Genomic DNA, 16,083 nt, shown 5'->3' on the forward strand with positions numbered 1-16,083 from the left:
AATAGCATCTAAAGTCAAGGAATGTATATACAAAATCCAAAACCCCTCGAGGTTGGTTCGATGGTCTCGAGGTAGCCTATTTTCGTTATGAGGTAACGGATTCGGCCATTCTTAACGCTTGTGTATCCATGAGGGACGTGATGTACAAGCGCAGGAAAATTAATTCGGCAAAATTAAGATACTCTCTGTGTTGAAAAAAAAAAGAAAAAGAAGTATATACAAAAACCAACGACTGAACAAGGAAGGTCATTTGGAAAAAAAAAAAAAAAAAAAAAAACAAGGAAGGTCATGAGTTGGGCTAATCCACGGCACTCATCGTCAACACGATGGGCCCACCGATTTATAGGTCGAGCCCAATCCACGTTGACCCGATACCCGCCGAGCTGGAACTGGACCCGGAACCGCAACATTGATGATTGAATTCAGGGCAATTTACAAACCATTTTCGTCAATATTTTGAATTTTTCTGGGTGGAAGTTTCTTACTTTGTTGGCAGGAATAAAAAATTAGCTCCCGTTCGATACCAGGAAGGTCGTCTCCACAGTTTGATTCGTCCGTAATTCACTACCTTTTCTCTTGGTAAGTATTATTCTCTTGGCTTTTTAGCCCTACGCTTTTTCTCTGCAAATATAACGAGAAATTTGGATGCATTTCTAGTTATGTAAAACTTGAAGCATGTTCACCGGTAATGCCTTTTGATGACGTTCGTTTACTTGTGAAAATTTCAGTGACAAATCATCCATTTAGCCAGAAAAAGACTAGTGCAAGTATAGTAATCTTGGTGAAGGTGTAGAATTGACTAGGAATCATGAGAAGATGTAAAATTGATTGCCATATTCGCCAAAATTAATGGGTTTTTACTTCTATTTTGCTGTATTTTAGTTTATCATGAGCAAACTAACTGCTAAGTTAGGATCTTGGAACTACAAAATCCCATTAACTACAGGTTGCGGTGGGAGGAAGAGAGAATGCTATAACGAGATTATAACTGATGAATCTATTGTTGATAGCAAAATATGATGGCTTTGACTGCTGCTTAACCAAATGCTTAAACTTTACTTGTGTATCAATACATGTATTATTTCTTATTTGCTAACTGCACCATGCTGATTCAGAAAGGTTACCATCGTTAGGTTAATGATCATCTGCAATTTTTTTTGTGCGAACTACCAATATGTCCATTTGATAGCAGAAATTGATCTCAGCTTTGTGCCTATTAGTTACTTAAAAATTATGCGCCTGGTCCTTATGCTTAATTTCCAAGACTGATGTAGTTAAATTGACTAGATCCAGGTTTGGTCTGAGCCAGTAATTCTGTATCGTTCATACTTCTTTATGTGCCAGTTTTATCCAGAAAAAAGGGGTTTATTTAGGAATAATAATCTTTGAGACATATCATTAGAATTGTGTCAGAATATCATGAAAAGGTACTACTTTGGGATACATCCTACCGGTGATAAAGGCGTTTTCCTTTTATTCATCTCTCCAATTGGATAATCAGTTTCTGCATGTAGATATTAGTGATAAAATTGTTCTTGTGAGACTCATGAATGTGTACTTACATCCATTGACATATGTCCTGCAGTTGGTCTCTAGGTCGCTTCACTTGTGCTGATACCGAAGGTATTATTATTGAACATATCTCTGAGAAGATAAAGATTTGAATTATACTTGCATGGCTTCTAGGAGGAACTCTCAGTACACTCATCTACCTACCTATGATGATGAGGATGATGATTATGATGGCAGTGGGAGAAGGCGGAATGACCCTCGATATGATTTTTCACCAAAATCTCATGATAAAATCCCTTGGAAATCCATTACCTTGGCAGTATTTTTGCTGTTTCTGGGCTGTCTGCTTCTCTTGTTATCGTTCTTCATCTTCACAGGTCACATGGGAGGAGATACTTCCCAAGCATATGGTCTTCTAGGACTTGGACTCCTTACTTTCCTTCCTGGTATGTCAAAAGTACGCATCAATATAAATGTAGTTATTTTATCTAATTTCGTGGAGGGGTCCAAATAAAAAGAGGAGAAGCACTAAATATTTTGGATGAATAGCATATCTGCTTGGACCATTTTGGGGCAAAAAGAAATAGAAGGACATTTGAGATTATGAATAGCATTTCTGCAGCATCAGCCTTATCAGTTCTCCATTTGGTTTCTAAAAGCAAACCAAATGGTGTCATGGACGGGTTCATTCATTGGATAAGTAGTTTCTGTTTTGATTGAGCATTAGAACTTAAAAATGATGCTGCTGTCAGGCTGCAGCATGTGATTTTCCTTCTTTAAAGGCCAAAGTGATTTGTATATCTCTGGCAAGATAAGAGAAGGAGAAACCTCCGGCCCCCCCTCCCCCAACCCCCCTGAATATCTCAAAGCCGGATTTACAATCAACAGGTCCGGCAAAGTAGAATGATAAGCCAAACATGTTATTATCGCGTGTCCTTAACGCCAATTCCCTTTTTAGTGCACCTGTTTTTTGACAAACAGCTGACTATGCGCCCAGCCTTTTATATTTGCCAATGCTGATTATGATCAACACCTGCAGGTTTTTATGAGACAAGAATTGCATATTACGCCTGGAGGGGTGCTCAAGGTTATCGATTTGGCTCAATCCCTGATTACTGAGGAACCTGTTTTCATTTACATCCCATTGTGCTTGTGCCTATATAGCGTCACCTTTTCTTTTTTGGTTGTTATTTCACCATGTGATGCAAAACAAGCTCATGTAAACTCACAAAGTGACTTCACTGTATTCCTCTGCTTGAAGTATTGATGTTGCACGGATAAGGGGAAAATCTGCAGCTTTGAACTGAGTGTCAGTGTTCGTAGCATTACGGTTACTCTTGATATCTTTGGATCAATCAGGAGATTATATGTTAAATAAATGACTGGATTCTTTTGCCTATGAGCTTAGATTTTTGCTTGAGTTTGAAAAATTAAAGGAAATAGACGTGTGCAATCAAGAACTTGAAATCGGAGCAGACATCAAGTGTCATTCCTTACACCGATGCTTCAATCTATGAACATTCTTGTTTTCCTAAATAAGCTTAAGTAACGCATAGCTTATAATTAGGGTCATTGTGCAAAAACGACTATTTTCAAAGAAAATTTCTCTGGAATAGAGCTGAAGACAAACCAAATTACCCAATAATCAAATCGACGAATATGAACACTATTTTGGTGGTTTAAGTTTAAACCCTGATCCTAAAATTGGGAATTAATGTGTGAAAGACTCAGGACTATCCAAACTGGATTCTTTGGTCCACACTCGGTTCAATAAATAAATAAATCAAATTTAAACATAATTTTAAATTTTTTATTAAGATAAACGAATATGATCAATGACAAAATCAGAATTAAAAAATCAAGAATTCAAAGCATAAGAGTAAAACTCTTTTTTTTTTTCTTTGAAAAAAAGGTGTTTTCCCTACTAATGCATTATAATCTCCTTGTTTCCTTTTTTCTTTTTTTTTTTCTATGTTCCCTTTTTTTTGTTTGTACATTCCTCCCTGTTTTGTTATTTGTCTTTTCTATTTTGTTATTATATTTTTGAAGTATATAGTACGATTGTTACAAATGATTCTATATTAAAGGAAAGGAAAGGAAAGGCGGAAGAAGTTAAATAACCTTCGATTCTATTACTTTAGAAAATTCTAGAGAGGAAAAAGTCGACCCCTAACCTGCGCCGACCGAGGGACCTAACATAATTGTCTTTTTTATTTTTAATTTTTCGGTTTGTCCATCTGTCCTGTGAAACCTGTGCCAGAGTAATCAGTTAACAAGCATAGTCTCCCAGCCAGTCACAGACCGGGAGTAAAGACACAGGAGCAAGTACAACAGGGACTTATCCAACCTTTTCGTCGGCCGCTCCCGATACCAAATCTAAACAGAAACTCGATCGGACTCACCGAGTTATGGGCGGCGAGACGAAGTACGAGATCCATCAAAACGCTTACATAAAGCTGGTCCTCCACGCCCTAAAGCACAAGACCTCCGCCGTCAACGGAGTCCTCCTGGGCCGGCTCTCCGGCGATGACACCGTCGAAATCGTCGACTCAGTCCCTCTTTTCCATTCCCAGATCGGTCTTCTCCCTCCCCTGGAAATCGCTCTTATTATGGTCAGTTTGTTTTGCAGGAAAGACTCAATCTTGGGATTTTATTTTTCTGGTTTTTCTGTTAAAATTTGAACTTTCTAATTGGAATTTCAGATAGAAGAGTATTACAACGATAAAGGGTTGAGCATTGTGGGCTATTTTCATGCGAACGAAAGATTTGATGATTTTGAGCTAAGCAATGTGGCGAAGAATATTGGTGATCACATTAGCAAATATTTTCCTGGAGCTGCTTTGCTTTTGGTATGTATACTTTATTTAGTTATAACCGTTCAGTTACTCGAACTCTAGCTTTTTGTAGATATATAGAAGTATTAGAATTTGTAAAGTAATGAGAAATATTTGAAACTTTGAGTGAATGGTAATGTATGGCATTGCAGCTGGATAACAAAAAGCTTGAGGCTCTGCCGAAAGGGAAAGATAGGAATCCTGTGATGCAGGTCAGTTTTCTGCAATATTTCATGTATTTAATGGTTACTGGGATCTCTGTTTTCACTATGTTTAGTTGGAACCGAGGTTTTAGTTGGTTGTTAACTTGAAATTGACGGAATGGAAAAACAAGCTTCCTTTGCTAGAATTTGATGACGATTTCCTGAAGAAAGCATGTATGCTCTGCTTTATTGTGTTATATTAGACAAATAATCACAGACAAATAACTGTGATTTCTCCAATTGATTATGCATGAAAAACAATTTTCAGTCACTCCTTGCACATAAACAACTAGCTCCTACAAATCCTTTTTTATTCTCCATACATGTAATATGTCATGAAACTGGTTACTGTATGAGAAATTAGAAACTCTGATGTTTTTAATGGATGGCTTGACTTTTGTGGTTTTTGTGAATTGTAGAAGCTATAATTAGCTTGACTTCATCTCCTTTCTTGTATTCCTTTCTTTGATGTTGAATAAAACACGAATTTCTCCTGATGGCTTGATGTTCTGTTCATCTTTGCTGATATTTACATGATTTTCTTAATTCTTTTGGACCAAACTATTTTACTAAGATCGCCTTCACAGAAGGTTATACATGTTTTGATTTTACTGGTCATTTCATGAGTTTATAATGAATTAATCATGCATTAAATTCTTTACCATCAAGGGAGACCCGGCATACTGTTGCAATGCTACTTTAGCTATGTGCATACTAAGCTTGAATCTTTTGTCCTCTATTTTCATTGGGTGTTTTGAGGTGGAACCTGTTCCAATCTTCATCATACGGCAATGCAGATATATATTTTCCTCTTTTGGTGATGACCTTCTTATTCCTTATAAACAATATTTTTAGTCATCCATGTTGTTTATAACATATTGGTTGTCCATTTGTGGAAAATGGCATCTTATAGAGCTGGATGATTATAATGTGATTTTCCCCATTCTGTGAGTTTACCATTATTGGAGATTGTAAGATTAACTTATTTAGTTGTCCGCTCTACTTGTCTTTTTTGCCTTCTCAGCTTTACACAAAGGATGCATCTAGGAGTTGGAAGCTAGTTGGATCAGATAGGCTGACTGTCAAGGAGCCTTCAGCCAATGTGATCCTTTTGGATTTTATATCATCTAAGAAATGGAAGGATATCACAGATTTCGATGACCACCTTGATGATATTAGCAAGTAATAACTGTCTCTATTGTCTTCTTTTAAACCAAATAGAAATATCAAATATTAAAGCCGTCTCTAAAGTTTTGAGCGTGTTAGCTGAATTTACTATTTCCCTTTCTATTGCAGGGACTGGCTAAACTCAGACCTTTTCAACTAAAGTTCGATTGCAGAGTCATTTTGTTCTCTGCAACTGCTGGCAATTCTTAATTATTTTTCTCAGTGGCATTGATAAGAGATTGCAACACCAATTGCTCTCTGAAAGACCTAATATGATGAAGATCAATACTTTAAGCTGGCGTAGAAGAAACATTTTTCATGGTGTATTTGATTATCAATGGTTCTTTGGTAGCATAACTTTCAAATAGAAACTGGATATTTACCTTTGAAGAATAGCTTGTGTATCTGATACCTTAAAAATATTTATCTTAGAAGAATTTGAAGATTCTGTTTGCAGTGCAGCAGATCGCGGTGTCTTCATTGGGAAGATACCTCCTATTTTCTGTGGTGTTTTGTGTTGTTATGGAGGTGAAATGGATAATACCCCTTTTCTTATCATGCGCTGACCAATTCAATTAATGGAGTTAATGAATGCTGGATTTTTTTTGATGATGAGAATTGGCATATATAGCTTTAGGTTGTTAAACTTTGCTTTCATATAATTGAAAGTGAAGGAAAAGTTTTCATTTTTATGGCTCGGTGTTTTATTGTTACAAAAGTGTTTGGGTCTATGTTTCAGTGGAACACGGATGGGGTTGTCAATTTCTTCTGTCGTCAACATCAGATTCTTGTTCCTGCTGGAATAACTGCATTTTACAAATAAAGCAATTGTTGCATGTTTGATATGCTTGCATCCCCTGCCTCGAGCGCAAGTGAAAAGTCTTTGAGCTTCTACTCTGGTGCTTCACATGATAACAAATTCAACTGCGGCATGCTTGTGAAGCAGCATGTGAAATTTAGGTGTTTACCTGGGGCCTGGGCTGATGCTCTTTTTCTGGCCAAGTAGGGGGGGAAAAATAGTACCATTTTGAAAAGTTGGCATGATATTTCTGGACATTTAAAGGATGGAGACGCATGTCTGATGATGCTTCCTCGGTGGGTAGGCGAAATTGGAAAACAAACGATAATCTGTTAAAGTAAATAATATGACCAGTATTGAATCATCCTGTGCAAACGTACGAAAGAGGACAAGTAAGATTGGATTGCATCCATCAGCATGCTGAGATGCTGCTATTGCTTGATTAATTAAATTTCATTCCTTTCTTTTACGGGTAAGATTTGCTAGTTTGTTTCAGAAGTAGCTCAACCTATTTATCTGTCTCTGCGCCTTTGAACTTTCCTCTAAAGCTAATATGACATCAGAGTCAAATTTCGAACCGGAGTTTGATCACCAACCCGTGCTGTAACATTTCTTCCAGCGTCAATATATAAGCATACCACCTACAACAGCTATCAAATTAACTATCATCGTCCATTGAATAGGAAAAATGAAACTCGTGCCCAGGTACTGCAGTATAGCCTTGGTGTTCATCTTGTCTTTCTCCTCGAGGGTGGAGGAAATCCGTGCTCAAGACCAATCTTGCATACAACGACTTCAGCCTTGCATGGACTACCTGAATGGGAACAGGGATCCACCTAGCAGTTGTTGCGACCCCCTAAAAGTTGTAATCAGATCAGAGCCGGAATGCCTGTGTAGTATGATCAGCATCAGGGGAGCTAATCAAGCTGAGAGGGCTGGAATTAACATAACTCAGGCTCAACAATTGCCCGGCAGGTGTGGGGTGCATATTAATCCTCTTGGCTGCATTCTTGGTATGCTGCTTAATTTTCTCCCCGACTAACATATAATGGCTTATTCTAGTCGGGTTTTAAAATTTTTTTGCCAGAAATTGGAAAGGGCCTTTTCCTTTCTTTTTTTTTTTTTTTTTTTTTTTTCCTTTTTTCGGTCCTGAAAATTTGGAGAACAGAAGCTGAAAGTACTTTCACGGCTGTGCTTTTGTTAAAATTTTTCAAGGTTAACAAAACATTGGAACGAGCCAACAATTTAAGAAACTTTAAGCTGCAATAAATGGTTCGAATCAGATAGCTTGATTTTGACTTTATACATGTTTCGTCATTGTTTCAGGTGCACCCAGTTCAAGTTCTGCTAGCTTCTCATTCCGGGTTCCAAGCATGGCTGGGGTCGCTGGTTCATGGATGATGGTATCAATTATCTTTAGCACGTTGTAATGCAATGGATAGGAGAAATAGTCTAGCAGCAATTTTCGATTTGAAGAAAAATTCTTGTACTGACTGATAGTAATGTTGGTAATTAAAAATATATTTGTTTGGCTGCTCCTGTTTTCGAATCTTTCAAGAAGTCTAAATCTTTACATGGAGGAAAATATGCAGTTTATCGGCGAATTCTTTCTTGAGTTTTTTCCCCCAGGAAACAGTAGAACGTTTTGCAATAGATTGGAAACATAATAAGGAGACTAATGTCGAATGTGTGTAGACCACAGAAAGGATAAAAAGAAGAAATGAAATTGCAATGCAGCAAAAAAACGGACGCAAAATGAATGTCAAGGGTTAAGCATTAGTTTTTTATGCCTCATCACATAAGAGTTTATGTACATACACGCTCGGAAATTGCACTGTTCCACAAGGATTAATCAAGAATAATTGTTCAATTTTTGTTGTTCTGGTATATTTGGATGCCAATTGTACAATGGCCACTTGAGAGGAAGATAGAGAGAGAGATGGGGCGCCGGCACTAGCGAAGGTGCCGGTCGACAATGGTGGTTGAAGGGGCAAGGAAGAAGTGACACGGATCGCACCTCTAGCTTGCCTTGTAGGAAAACAAGCAGCTCGTGACAGAAGGAAGGGAAAAAAAAAAGTTGTGTGTTCTTGAGATGTATTTATTAAAAACTTTAGATGTTTTTAAAAGGTTTCTGTAACCAACGTAAGTAAGGGAAAAACAAGCAGTATGATACAAACACCCTAGAAAACCGAGGTGTCATGTTCATCTACAAACAATTTATGTAACATCTAAGTCAACTGATTTCGAACTCCAAATGGTAAATATAATCAAAATCGGAACTGAGAGCTGGGTACATTGGACAGAACTAAAAAGCTAAAGTTAAACTTGGGCAACTCTTACTCGCTTGCTCAAGGTGCTGTCTTTTTTTAATCTGATTCATTGTCTGCATTTAATAAATAAAATGGAGATAGACATTTATCGTTTAGTATTTTTAAATCTTTTTTTATCTCAAATATAAAATGATATCAGTTACGTACATATATGAAAAATATTAATAGAATTAAATTATACTTGCAAATCAAATAGATAGAGATTGCTTTATATTTTATAAACTTGTAGCCTCCTTTTATATTAATAGAATAGTTCATATTTTATAAAATAAAATAGAACTTTAGTTGATTAAATTAGTTTTTCTTTGAATTGTAAGTACCTTCGATAAATTCATAAGTTATTAATTTATCGATTAATTAATATCTCTTTAAATTAATAAAATTCATATGGTTCTAATGTTACTAATTTATACAGGTTTTACTGAACTTCGACAGACACGTTTCCAGAATGCAGTAGCTAATGGACACAATGCTAAAACCACAATTTACTTTGCATCTCAATTTTTTTTTCTCTGTTCACAGCCCTTTTTTCTTTTTCATTTGTGCCTCATTTGAGACATTTCTTTGTGCTTCTTAGTGGTGCATCCTGAGAGAGTTGTATAGTATAATACTTTCCGTTTTGGTAGATTTTTTTTTTCTTTCTTTTTTTTGGGCAGTTTTGAAATGGGAGATGTGACATATATGCCATATTTGGTATAATCCTCCTACATGATAATCCTGAGATGATAAACTGGAATGCTATATTTGGTGCAAACCACCTCCTACATGCCATGTTTGGTATAATCCTGAGATGATGAACTGCCCTGCTTGGATTGGAATCGTTGTTGATTTTTTGCAATCAAAACCAGCACAATAACAATTTTCTTGCGGGGCTGTTGATTATGTAGGTTGAACGATTCATGCCTCAACAACAGAAACCGACCCAGCCCCCCTCTGACTGAAGTATACAAGTATATCTGCATATATCTATGTATATGTTGCCCTGGCAGCTTTATCCTCCAACAATCACTTTTTCCATCTTTTAGAACCGGCTGATGTTGTTAATCTATATGTAGCTCGGTCAAACTTAAAAGTAATCTTCGTGTTTCCCTCTTGTGTTACAGAAAGTTATGCCAGATTTATCAGCATTTCTATCATAATGTGCGTCATGAGCATTTGTGTCAAGAACCTCCAGTCTGCCATGGATACAATTGAGTTCCTATCAGCTTTCGTTAGAAAACCCAGAAACCATCACATTTCTACACAATCCCATATGTCCTTTGCTACTACCACCCAATACAACCCAACAACTTCGGGTAAGCCTAGCTATGTCTATTAGCCATCGCCATACTGGCCTGAGCTTGAGAATCTTCATTCTTTATGCTCTGAGAATCTTCTGATACCATTCATTTTTTGGTCCTTTAAAAAGAGGTATTCTTCGCCCCATATATTTGACTACTTTGTTGGAGATGGATATTGTTTATGTATACTAGCCGCGCGCCTAATTTCTGCAAGTCAAATACTATCATTACTTAACGGAAAATTTGACAAAAAGATTGATTACTTATGAAGTCCTAAACTTGGACTTAACTTTTCTGGAGATACAAGTGAATTGAGCGTGCAAAGGGCGTGTAATAACTAAATGATGTGTTGAGAAACAAGTCACCTAATGTTTCTCTACTTGTCCCATAGAAAGGATGTGTTCTAACAATTAACCTTCGTGCATTTCCTTTATAGGCAGGGTTCTGCTATGGTTTGGTTGATTCAACAACACATTAATTAAAGGGGGGCTTGAGTTGCGTTATTTGCCTCTGAGAACCATGGAAATTGGAAGACCGGATGAGATTGAAGATTCGTCACCTGCAACTCTGGGCTCCTTGCAAATTGCAGGGAGCCCAGAGTTCATGTCTCAAGCTTACTCAATAAATAGCTCCCACATTGACATAGAGGATGCATCTTCATTTGAGAAAAAAGACTGCCCTCTACCTGTATATCTCAAGGTATACCATTTTCATCTTGCAGCATGAATTTGTTTCATTACTCAGTCATCTGATTCAAGCCGCCCATTACAATGTACAGATGTTGGAATCTTTTTGTTCATGTGAAAAATGTAACTTCTTGAAGATATTCACTCTAAATCTAAGATGCGGGATAACTTCTTACTAGTATTTCATGGATAGGTGAATCCTGTTTTTGAAGAAAAGTTATAATTTATCCACTTTGGTCATGCAGTTTGCAGATGTTGAGTATAAGGTAAAATTTAGCCGGGCTTCTTCCAACATTAACATTGTTACAACAGTAGCGTCAAAGGTAGCGTCACAACTGAGCTTTGATCAAGATAATTACAAGCACATCTTGAATGGTATATCGGGAAGCGTTGCTCCTGGTGAGATACTAGCCTTGATGGGGCCTTCTGGGAGCGGAAAGACAACTTTGCTAAAGGTAATAGGAGGAAGATTACGGGAACGTGTAAAAGGAACCATCACGTACAATGACGTTCCGTACAGTCCGGCTCTTAAGAAGAGGTAGGCTAGCTGCACTGCTTAGCATGTTGCTTTGGTTGCCTTAGTTTCTGTTTACTACCGTATTCTGTCTTTGATGTTTGTAATGAAATGACAGGGTCGGTTTTGTTACACAAGATGATGTACTTTTTCCTCAATTGACGGTGGAAGAAACCTTAGTTTTTTCTGCTTTTTTAAGACTTCCAAGCAGCATGAGCCGAAATCAGAAGTATGAAAGAGTGGATATGATTGTGAAGGAATTAGGTCTTGAAAGGTTTCTTCTGATATTGGATCCACCTTTCTCCTGCATTGTCATTTTTTTATAATGACTTTTACTTTTCTGAACCACTGATCTTTACTTGTATACTAGTATGATTATTTAATAAAAATGATACAGGTGCCGTCACACACGAATAGGAGGAGGATTTGTCAGAGGCATATCGGGGGGAGAAAGAAAGCGGACCAGTATAGGATATGAGATACTCGTAGATCCCTCACTTCTATTACTTGATGAACCAACTTCAGGTCTTGATTCCACCTCTGCAAACAGAATTCTTCAGATCCTTCAACGACTGGCTAAGGTATAGAACTAATCTATGTACTCCTGTTATGCCTATATGTTCAATTCATTATAGCACTTGTCTTCAATTCTTTTTCTAGCGAGCAACAGCCATTAAATGTTGATAGTGAGCAACTGTCTCAAATTCTTTTTCTGGCGAGCAACTGTGGAACCTTGGAATGTTGCAGATTTTGGTCCTCAAAATATCTTGGAGCAACAAGAGATCATATTTCCTTATCATTTCCTTTTGAATTTGTGTTTTATTTGTAACTGTTTTTCATTGAGTTACTAGGGATAAAAACCAGACTTTTCAATCTGTGCCTAAATGGAGATTTTTAAAGTCTGTCATTCATTGATTTGGCCCACAGGCTGGCAGGACAATCGTTACAACCATCCACCAGCCCTCGAGCAGGATATTCCACATGTTTGACAAGGTTCTGTTAATAGCACAAGGCTATCCTCTCTACTGTGGAAAGGCAAGAGAAGCAGTGGAGTATTTTTCATCTTTGAGATTCATCCCAGAAATGGCTATGAATCCTGCTGAATTTTTGCTAGAGTTGGCAGCTGGTCAAGTGGATGATATCAGTGTTCCTGAAGATTTACCTGCACCTCAAGGAACTGCCGAATATGAGAGGATTGTTATCAGAGTAAGCTTCTGTTTTCGCTTATTAAACATTTCCTGGTTCGGCTTTATGGTATTTTAAGATAACAGTTCTGTATGGGTAATGATTTCCCACATTAACTTGTGCACACTATGTAGTTTCTGCACCACAAATTCAAAGTCCAACTGGAGCCAAAAGAAAAGAATGAGAACCATAACATGTCGAAGATATCAGAGCAGCTCCGAGTAGCCATTCAGATCAAGAAGGATTGGACACTGACTTGGATGGATCAATTCATGATATTGTTGAAGAGAACGTATAGAGAAAGATGTAGAGATTACTTTGATACGATAAGGCTAGTTCAAGCACTCGCAATTGCGGTCTTGCTAGGCCTGCTTTGGTGGAAATCCAACTTTACAACAGAAGCTCAACTTAGAGACCAGGTAATAGCAAAATTGCCAATATTCTCATCTGTCTTTTTTTTTTTCAGCATTGAACCACATTTACATATCTAAAAGAAATCGTTATCTTTTATTTGCAGATTGGATTATTGTTCTACATCTGTATTTTCTGGACTTCATCATCAATATTTGGAGCAGTATATGTTTTTCCATTCGAGAAGATCTTTCTGGTGAAAGAAAGGAAAGCAGACATGTACAGATTAAGTGTATACTATGTCTGTAGCACATTATGCGACATGGTGGCGCATATTCTATATCCTACCTTTTTCATGTCGATTCTGTACTTCATGGCCGGCTTTAAGCGGACTATTGACTGCTTCTTCTTAACTTTATCCACGATACTACTAATAGCTGTTACCAGCCAAGTAAGTACAAAGCTTTTTTAAGGTTTGAAATCACATCTGTTACTGAGACGTGTGGCACTTGCAAATATCTTCTCTGCTGTTTTATTGTCAGGGAGCAGGAGAGCTTTTTGGAGCTGCAGCTATGAGTATGAAAAGAGCAGGCATGATTGCTTCTTTGGTACTGATGTTATTTCTTCTCACTGGAGGTTACTATGTTCAGGTATCCATATTCCTGCAAATAAAAGTTTCAATCACTCACATACCAGGTTTTATGGTCAGGGTTCTAAAGAGGAGATTTAGCACCCAGTACAAAATTAACGAGTGTTTACATCTAGTACTATAATATAATTAGAATAGACAAACTAGTTTACCATGGATGTGAACTATGTAATGGCCTCGACAGACCTTGTACTAGTTTGAAAGATGACCTTTGGAAGCAGATCCTCAAGTCTCTACTAGTTTGAAAATAGTAGAGGTATGTATAGAACTTCAAAACCACACTTTAAGAGATTAACTATTTCAATTTGGTGTTTGATTGCAGCACATACCAAAATTTATGAAATGGCTGAAGTATGTATCATTCATGTACCATGGGTTTAGGCTTCTGCTGAAAGTGCAGTATGATGGAAATGAGTTATACGAGTGTGGGAGCAAGGTTGGATGCAGGACACTGCAAAGTTCACCTTCATTTGACACAGTGAATTTGGATGGTGGCCTAGAAGAAGTTTGGATTATGTTGGCCATGGCTCTTGCTTATCGAGTAGGTGCCTACATTTTCCTCAACAGAAAAATTAATGCTGCCAATTTGTGAATCGTACATTATAGCCTCAGCAATTTTTTTTGTCATGGAGCAACATAATAGAATAGAGAAACAATCCGGAATGTAATGTCATGATCTATATGCCTTTCTTGTATAAAAGTGTCTCCATACCCTATAACAGACAAACTCAACACAGGCATTCACTAACTGCTGGGAACAAGTTGCTTATATAATACGAGAAATGAATTGATTTGTGTAAAATTTGACTAGTTGTTGATAACTGTCTGTCACTAGTAGTAGTAGCTATGGTTGAAATGGTTCTCTTTTCTTTTTTGTCTTCCTTTGAATGTTTAAACCGCAGAGTTCAGATTCTTAACTTCATGTGGCTTTAAATGTGTTTCCTCAGTGCTGTTGTAACTCTAATGCAGTCATCAAGTTCATCTTGGTAAAGGTTGTTCAGTATTGGCCTTCACCATCTTCAGCTCAGCCCAATCTCGTACTTGTACTATAAATCTCAGCGATTTTTGCCCACACTAGATATATAGTACCCTATCGGAATCGGACCACTTAAATAAGTAGATGGTTCTGTCATCTCTGTGCAGTATTTGACTTGAAAAAGATTAGTACAATCAACCCCTCCCGGTCATACCTTATTTCCAATTTGATACTAACTGTGATATTCAACAAATGTAGAAAAGAAGCAAAGCAACTATTCCAATTAATTACTAGCCGTGCAGTCGGATTTTGTTTCTGTAACATGGCTATTGGCTGCAAATGATTAGAATCAAGTCTGAGTTTTGAACTTATCGAACTGAGTTAGACTTATTAACGTGCGAGTTCGGTTTCGTCAAGTCAAAAAAATGAAATTCAAGCTCGACTCGACCTAAAAAAAGGGAAATTTAATTTCCGCTCGTTTCTAACTCGCGAGTTTGGTTCGATTTCTAACTCGCAAGCAGTTCGAGATGTCATCTCGAGTTTCGCTCGACATTCTACTTTGCGAGAAGTTCGAAATCAGCTCGATTTTAATTGATGTAAGGATATTTTTGTAATTTCACATCAATTCCAACTTTTTGAGCGGCTCATCGAACTATCAATCCTATAACAAATGACTGCTCGAACCCAACTCGTATATATTAACGATACGCTCGAGCCGATTGCAGCCTAGTTAGGAATCAAGAGTGGTCACATAAGTCGTGGGAGAGTACAATGAATACTTATTTTTCATATGCAAAATAATTAGTGTGTTTGGACTGTAAGTTATTTGAAATATTTTTACTGTACCACTTTTTGTGATGTGATGTATGTGAAATAAAAAGGTAATTGGAAAGATAAAAAGATGTATTGAAAATTGTAACGGTGATGTCAGCAAATATATTTAGCCAAATAATTGGCTGTCCAAACACACTCAATATATTGCCAAAAGAAGAAAAAGAAAAGGTTGTGAGTTGTGACGTGAGATTACTGCGCCCGCCCGACACATGAGGGAAATCTGGAGTCAATAAACATGCACATGTGTGCATGGCTAAGTTAGAGCGGATTTTTATAATCTCAGCTGTCACGCGTCCAGGTCAAACTGAGACCCTTGCCGTCCGTTTCGCGGTTCCCACAAGTGAAGTGACAACAAGCCACAGTGGGTCTGACACCAAAACGGGGCAAAGACGTCATTACGTCGCAAATTCTCACATGCTCCTTAAAAGCTTCAAATGATTGTGAATATCCTTTTTTGCCTTTCCTGACACTGTTCACAGACACGCATCTGAATTCTTAACGTGGCTCAGTCAAATAACTGAGAAATCAGAAACACCTCTTCGTACAACAGCAGATGGATAACATGCGCTCCGGACGAGTTATGACAAGCTGCTGAGCCACAAAAATCCCTGCAAACAGAGAATTTTTAACTGCAACAATTTCCAAAGTGTACATCTTTCCCAAAGTTCACCCTTCAACAAAACTTCCGAAAATCCAAACCTCTGATCACCCCAATTAGGCCAATTCACCGGTCACCGCCTCTCCCACCTCAAAAGAAAAACAC

At 37.5% G+C, this 16,083-nt stretch overlaps 4 protein-coding genes across 4 annotated transcripts; all 4 read left to right on the top strand.

The window, feature by feature from the left end:
• Window positions 1-439: 439 nt before the first annotated feature.
• On the top strand, window positions 440-2,911 carry LOC113688919 (uncharacterized). Its single transcript, XM_027206746.2, has 3 exons — window positions 440-579; window positions 1,586-1,958; window positions 2,552-2,911. Exons 2-3 carry the CDS (start codon window positions 1,676-1,678, stop codon window positions 2,629-2,631), a joined length of 363 nt encoding a protein of 120 aa, XP_027062547.2. The 5' UTR covers window positions 440-579; window positions 1,586-1,675; the 3' UTR covers window positions 2,632-2,911.
• Window positions 2,912-3,661: 750 nt separating this feature from the next.
• Window positions 3,662-6,164, top strand: LOC140007882 (ER membrane protein complex subunit 8/9 homolog). Its single transcript, XM_072051506.1, has 5 exons — window positions 3,662-4,124; window positions 4,215-4,361; window positions 4,499-4,558; window positions 5,574-5,731; window positions 5,846-6,164. The coding sequence occupies exons 1-5, from the start codon at window positions 3,921-3,923 to the stop codon at window positions 5,874-5,876; spliced, it is 600 nt and encodes a 199-aa protein (XP_071907607.1). The 5' UTR covers window positions 3,662-3,920; the 3' UTR covers window positions 5,877-6,164.
• Window positions 6,165-6,308: 144 nt separating this feature from the next.
• Window positions 6,309-8,042, top strand: LOC140007883 (non-specific lipid transfer protein GPI-anchored 30-like). The gene is made up of 2 exons (XM_072051507.1): window positions 6,309-7,528; window positions 7,842-8,042. The coding sequence occupies exons 1-2, from the start codon at window positions 7,204-7,206 to the stop codon at window positions 7,943-7,945; spliced, it is 429 nt and encodes a 142-aa protein (XP_071907608.1). The 5' UTR covers window positions 6,309-7,203; the 3' UTR covers window positions 7,946-8,042.
• A 2,602-nt stretch (window positions 8,043-10,644) lies between these two features.
• On the top strand, window positions 10,645-14,287 carry LOC140007881 (ABC transporter G family member 26-like). Its single transcript, XM_072051505.1, has 9 exons — window positions 10,645-10,824; window positions 11,057-11,349; window positions 11,444-11,599; window positions 11,723-11,906; window positions 12,253-12,531; window positions 12,645-12,929; window positions 13,028-13,312; window positions 13,404-13,511; window positions 13,833-14,287. Exons 1-9 carry the CDS (start codon window positions 10,645-10,647, stop codon window positions 14,100-14,102), a joined length of 2,040 nt encoding a protein of 679 aa, XP_071907606.1. The 3' UTR covers window positions 14,103-14,287.
• Window positions 14,288-16,083: the final 1,796 nt, after the last annotated feature.

The sequence above is a fragment of the Coffea arabica genome, chromosome 5c, assembly GCF_036785885.1.
Source record: "Coffea arabica cultivar ET-39 chromosome 5c, Coffea Arabica ET-39 HiFi, whole genome shotgun sequence".
Lineage (NCBI taxonomy): Eukaryota > Viridiplantae > Streptophyta > Magnoliopsida > Gentianales > Rubiaceae > Coffea > Coffea arabica.